General features: G+C 36.4%; 1 protein-coding gene across 2 annotated transcripts; it reads left to right on the top strand.

Annotated features, from left to right (window-relative positions):
* The first annotated feature begins 902 nt into the window (after positions 1 to 902).
* LOC147861777 (uncharacterized) lies at positions 903 to 5,022 on the top strand. 2 transcript variants are annotated; one of them, XR_015530045.1, is made up of 6 exons: positions 903 to 1,240; positions 2,759 to 2,852; positions 2,937 to 3,058; positions 3,344 to 3,523; positions 3,941 to 4,128; positions 4,654 to 5,022. XR_015530045.1 is itself a non-coding variant. In XM_087322780.1 (6 exons), the coding sequence occupies exons 1-6, from the start codon at positions 971 to 973 to the stop codon at positions 4,708 to 4,710; spliced, it is 825 nt and encodes a 274-aa protein (XP_087178906.1). In that variant the 5' UTR covers positions 905 to 970; the 3' UTR covers positions 4,711 to 5,022. The 2 variants fall into 2 exon arrangements, 1 of the variants encoding a protein (XP_087178906.1); XM_087322780.1 differs by having other exon boundaries at positions 905 to 1,240; positions 4,027 to 4,128.
* The last annotated feature ends 500 nt before the right edge of the window (positions 5,023 to 5,522 follow it).

Below are 5,522 nucleotides of genomic sequence, written 5' to 3'. Positions count from 1 at the left end.
CAAAGTTTCAAAACAATAAATAAATCTTGTGCTTGTAATGTTAGGGTTGTGGGTTTGTTGACACATTTAGAATAAAAGCTCTTCAATGTTTATAATTTAGGTTGCTCCTAACGATGGCTTTAAAACATTAACATGCCATTTTTTCCCATGGTACAAAATAGAAGTGAGACGAGTTTAGATGATGAATATCACCAAAAACAATTGCCAATTTTAACGTAATATGAAAGATCAAAAAAGATAACATTGCCCTTTCAAAGGCAAACCCGATAAAATTTCCTATTGATCTTGTTAGACATTAGTCTCAAAGTTTAGTTTGAATTTGTAGATGTTCATGATGGGATCTTGCATAAGGATTGACCAAAGTGCTCTATGTCATGTAAGAAAGACCACGAAGGGATGTAGCGCGAACACCACAAATAAAGAGGATTGCTCTATGGAAACACGAATTGAGTTATTATATGAGAATTTTGCCATGGGAAATCTATCAACCCAGGCAGGGTTTTTTTATTTTTATCACAACTGATAAAACAAACATAAATACCGCTCTAAAAGTTTGATTACATAGATTAACGTTGGCGAAACCATCTTAACTATTCGTAATTGGTATCGCATACGTTGATCCTAGAAGTGTGCTTGATCAACTTTGAACCAGGAGAATCGTCTCCAAAACAAAGCGTCGAGGGCCCTATACAGCGTAGCCGCCGGAAGGAAGCCTAGTGACAGGATGGGAAACAACCTTCCGAACTTTGTCTATGGCCATGTCGGACCTCTAAACTTGAACCGAACTGAACCGAACCGAACCGGGCCGGGCTGGTCACTGGACTGGACTGGACTGAACTGGTTAAGCTGCGGTTCGGCTTGGGCTCAAATTGGGGTGCTAGAGCCTAGATCGCAGAGAGAGAAGTGCCATAGACTTCCCATTACCAGTCTGCAGCAGAGAGACAGAGAGACAGAGAGACAGAGCGAGAGAATGAGGAAGGAAGAGAAAGAAGGGATTGGTGGTGATGGTGATGGTGATGGTGATGATGGTACAATTTTGTACAGGGCTTGCTTCCTCTGCAACGAAGAGGGCACGATTGGGTACGAGAGCATTCGATGGCTCATGTTGTCTCTGGCCCTGCTCCCCGCTTGGGGCATCGGACTCCTCATGCTCCTCTACCTCCCTCTCCGCCGCCTTGTTGTCCGCCGTGACCTCCGATCCCGGCGCCTCTATGTCACCCCGTACGCCATCGTTTACAAGGTAGGATTAGCTCTTCTCTTTCTTTCTCTTTACCTCCCTCCATGTGATTCCACCTCTTGGGTGGAGTGGAAAATGTTTTCCTCTTAGTGCGCATGCTCTTGTATTAGTAAGTAGTTTTAGATTGACCATAATTTTCTGGTATTGACCAAAATCTGACTTGAAATTGGTCGATATTGACCTGAAAACACGCCAATGAGTGTCAATATTGATGAAAAAATCCGTCCAAACTTTGTCGATAATGAACAAAATCATTCATTAAATTGTCAATAATGACCACAAGAACAAAAAAAATAATCTAGCTATTTACTTTTGTGCAAGGAAAATGGCATTCAATTTGTTGATCCTTGATCAGTCTTCATAATGACTATCCTTTTTTCATATCTAATAGAAAGCTGTAATGCTGATTGCTATTGACTTGGATTCATCTTAGGTTGGCAGTTTGTTGAGTTTCTGTTGATCCAACTGTTGGAGTACATCTTTTGTGTATGGTCTGAAATTGAAGCCAAGAGTCCCGGGCCAAAATCTAGTTATTTCTTCCTTTGTAGAAGAAATAGGACATCCAAATTGCTAATCTGGAGCCAATCTTCATTAGTACATGTTAGCCATTGGATTACAGCCATCATGATGGTCTCACAAAAGTGAGGGCAAAAATATGGCTGACTGAATGGAAAATGGGGTACGATTTGTTGATATCTACCCTATCTTCACATTCTTCCACATACTAAATAGAACGGTACTCTGTTGATTGATATTGACTAAGGCAGAATTTTTTCTATGTTATCTTTTGCTCTGTTTGCCATTTAAGCCAAATACACACAAGACCAAATGTTAGTATTCATGTGTTTATACTTTCACATCTGCCATTTGGAAGTCCCTTACGTCAGTTTCAGCTAACACCTCATCTCGTACGAAGGAATGTCACAAAAAAAAACACATGAATATGTTCCAACGGATAAATTTAGGGAATGTTGCTTATCTTTATGTATCGTAAGAGCACTCAAAGAATGAATCCACCCAACAATAGACTCCATGGAGTGCAAAGTTATTTGTGGAAGTGCATGCATAGGATCATCTGTCTCAATGAATATACTAATAGTGACGCCAACAACAAGGAGAATGCCGTGCTACTATGATCTATCACAATTGCAAGATGGGCATACGATGATTGATAGGTTTAGTTGTACAAGCATGAAACATATCTCTCGGTGGGCATACAACGATCAAGAGGTTTAGTCATACAAGAATCCATCCAAACAGCTAAGTCTTTTGACTTTGAACAGCAAGTCTTTGTATTTATTTATTCTCGTGTATCTTTCTAATTTCAGTAAGATCTAAAGTTGCATGAACAAGTCAAAATCCAAAATTCATGAACGATATGTGTTAAGAGTTGAAATATAAAGGACAAATAAATCAAGGCAAATATAATTTAGAACAGTGAATTGTAAAGTGCCACAAATCCTCAGTTTTCCTTTCTTTTCTGCTCTTTTGAATATTTTGCTTTATGTTGTACTTTTACAGGTAGAGAAGCCCGTCTTTTTGCCTTGTTTTGGGTTATACCGTAGAGAGAAACATATCCTCTTGCCTCTTGTCACTGATGTTGCTATTGAACAAGGTATTTTTCATTCTAGTGTCTTTGCGTGTAAATCTTTTTCCTAATTAATTATAATGCTTATTAAAGTTTGAAAATATTAGTCAGGCTGCTTACAGTCAGCATATGGGATATATTCCATAAGGATTGAAAATGCTAGTCGTAGAAAGCCTCCTCCCGGGGATGATTTGCAGATTTTAGGGGTTGATGACCCAAAAACGTTCCGAAAGGTACTTGCTTTAATATCATCAACTTAGAGACATCGTTGGTCAAATTCAATGCATGGTTTTTTAAATTTGACAATATGATCAATGAGATTCAATGACGTGATTGATCAATGACAACATGCTCTATGAAATCTAATGAAAAAGTTGGATCAATTTAATGATGTGAATTTGTTAAATTTAACAACATGAAAATCAATCAAATGTAATGACATGATCTGTCAGATTTGGTGACACCATTTAGTATCAATCAAATTTAATGGAATGAGATCTGTCAAAATTTGTGGGCAGAAAGTGTTATTGGCTGTCTCCAATCTGAGGAAAGAGCAAGCGAAGAGTGAAGGAGAAGCTCAGCTGAATTTGACTAATGATGATGATGATGTACATGAAGATACCCACATTCCTGTCTTTCGAAGGGCTCTATCACAGAGTTGGGCATGGCAACAAGGAACTGGTTTGTCTTCATGGCAGGTGAGAGAATTATGTGTGTTTGTGTGTGTATCAAATTCAATGAAATAAATCTATGAGCTCTAATGTTATGTTTCAGTTTTTCATCTAACAAATCAGAGAAATCTGTTTGTTTGGTTCATGGTGCATTGCTCTTTCACTTTTGTATTGAAAAAAGAGAGGACTTTGGTATTTGTGAAATTTTCTTTCTCACTTTTCATCTGGAAAAAGAGATGATTTTGATTGTTTAATATTTGTAAAATCCTTAGTTCTTAGATCTAGAGTTTTCTTATTAAATTATGAAAAACAGCAATAGATATGGCACCATGATCTAATAGATTTTAGAATGTTTAAAACGTTTTTCACAAACACAAATCGACCTACCAAATTTTAAAATATATTAAAACATGAAAATGTTAGTTTTTAAAAACAATTTAGTAGTTTTTCGGGAAAATTTATTACATAAAGCTATCCAAATGTATTGGAATGGGAAAGGCTCTAATCACCAGGATGATTCTTCATTCCAGATGTCATACTCTCCGTCTGACGAGGCAACATTAGAAAGTGCATCCACTCTTCGTAAAGATACAATTATAAGAAAGCTGGATGACATAGGAAATTCCATAAAGGTACGAGTGATGGGGTATGAATCTGAAAATGTGCTAATACACTCACCTAAAAGTCTTCATATGAGAATTTGTTAGTTTACTGTCAGTGTACAAATCTTCAGCTGAAATTGTGCCAACTGTTGTTAGTTAAACAATCTTCGTATGAAATTATTTGAGTTACTGTTAGTGGAAAGCACTTCAACTGAAATTGTTTTAGTTAACTGTTAGTGATACATTCTGCAACTGAAATTGTGTTAGTTAACGGTTGGTGGAAATCTTCCTATGAAGAAAGTGTTGATTAACAGCTGGTGGAAACATTGTTCATGTGAATGCTTAGTACGATGATTAACACATTAGACCCATTTTTCTGGACTTTTAACTCGTGACATAAAGGTTTTAAAGGCTTCATAAGCTTTCACCATTACACCACAATTTTTTTATAAATTAAGATGTATGTAGGGCCAATACATTTTCCAGGATGCTGTTTTAGCACATGATCTCTTTTCAATTGTATTTAACTCAAATCTTTTCCATTTCATTTTACAGAGAATTGAAGTGTTGATAGAGCAATCAGAAACATTGACACCAAAAGCTCCATCATAAACCTATATTTTAATCTCTTAAAACATGGTTTTATCGTGTTATTTATATGAATGTACAGACCAGTGGGAAGGATTCTTTGTCCCTTATATTAAGGCAATCCTGGATTGACATTTTTTTGTTCCCATTTTATTGATACTAAAGACGGATGTACATTAAATGTTAAGGAGGTTGCCATGGCTAATCCAATTGATGTACTCATCATTTTATTAGCTGGAGTGTTAGTGTGTTTATGATTGATGTAGTGAATTTGTTTGTCTTGAAGAAACCGAACGATGCTTGAGACTTAATGAATGTTTTTGGAACTCTCGTCACCATCTTGTTTTTAAGAAAAAATGTGCCACCCCCTTTTTGAATATGATAAAATATGAATGCTTTTAATTTATGCCACATTGGCCCAACCTTCCCTAGTTTATGCTTCCGAACTTTCTATATTGCAGTTTACATAAGTAAGTCAGCCAGATTCACTTGTAATTTTGATTATGAAGCAAGGAAGAGACCATAATTCACATATGTTTTTTATAAACATATTGCAAGGCAACATGATTCACTTCGAGTTTTGAAGCCATGTAGAGAGACAACGTGATTTGCTTTGATCTTGAATTTGAATAGCAATAGATCACAATAGAAAACAATAGAAAGAAACATTGTTTTGTGTGTCCTTGGTAAGATTGTGTACTTGTTTCATTCTCATTTTATAGCATTGACGTTTAACTTCTTGATAGAGACTTGCTTTGCATTTAATTTGGGTTGTCACTTGGACCTTTTCGATGGTTTGTATCGATATTTTTGTCATTGGTATTTTGGCAATGTTA

The sequence above is a fragment of the Azolla caroliniana genome, unplaced genomic scaffold (assembly GCF_043228905.1).
Source record: "Azolla caroliniana isolate FFs.n. ecotype wild unplaced genomic scaffold, voAzoCaro1.0.p SCAF_7, whole genome shotgun sequence".
Taxonomy (NCBI): Eukaryota; Viridiplantae; Streptophyta; class Polypodiopsida; order Salviniales; family Salviniaceae; genus Azolla; species Azolla caroliniana.
This window is presented reverse-complemented; position numbering and strand designations above follow the sequence as displayed.

Bases quoted from the DNA above. Each gene is read 5' to 3' on its own strand.
- LOC147861777 (XM_087322780.1), top strand. From the start codon at position 971: ATGAGGAAGGAAGAGAAAGAAGGGATTGGTGGTGATGGTGATGGTGAT. The intron at 3,059-3,343 runs GTACTTGCTTTA...ATTTGTGGGCAG, and splicing joins ACCCAAAAACGTTCCGAAAG to AAAGTGTTATTGGCTGTCTC. The intron at 4,129-4,653 runs GTACGAGTGATG...TTCATTTTACAG, and splicing joins ACATAGGAAATTCCATAAAG to AGAATTGAAGTGTTGATAGA.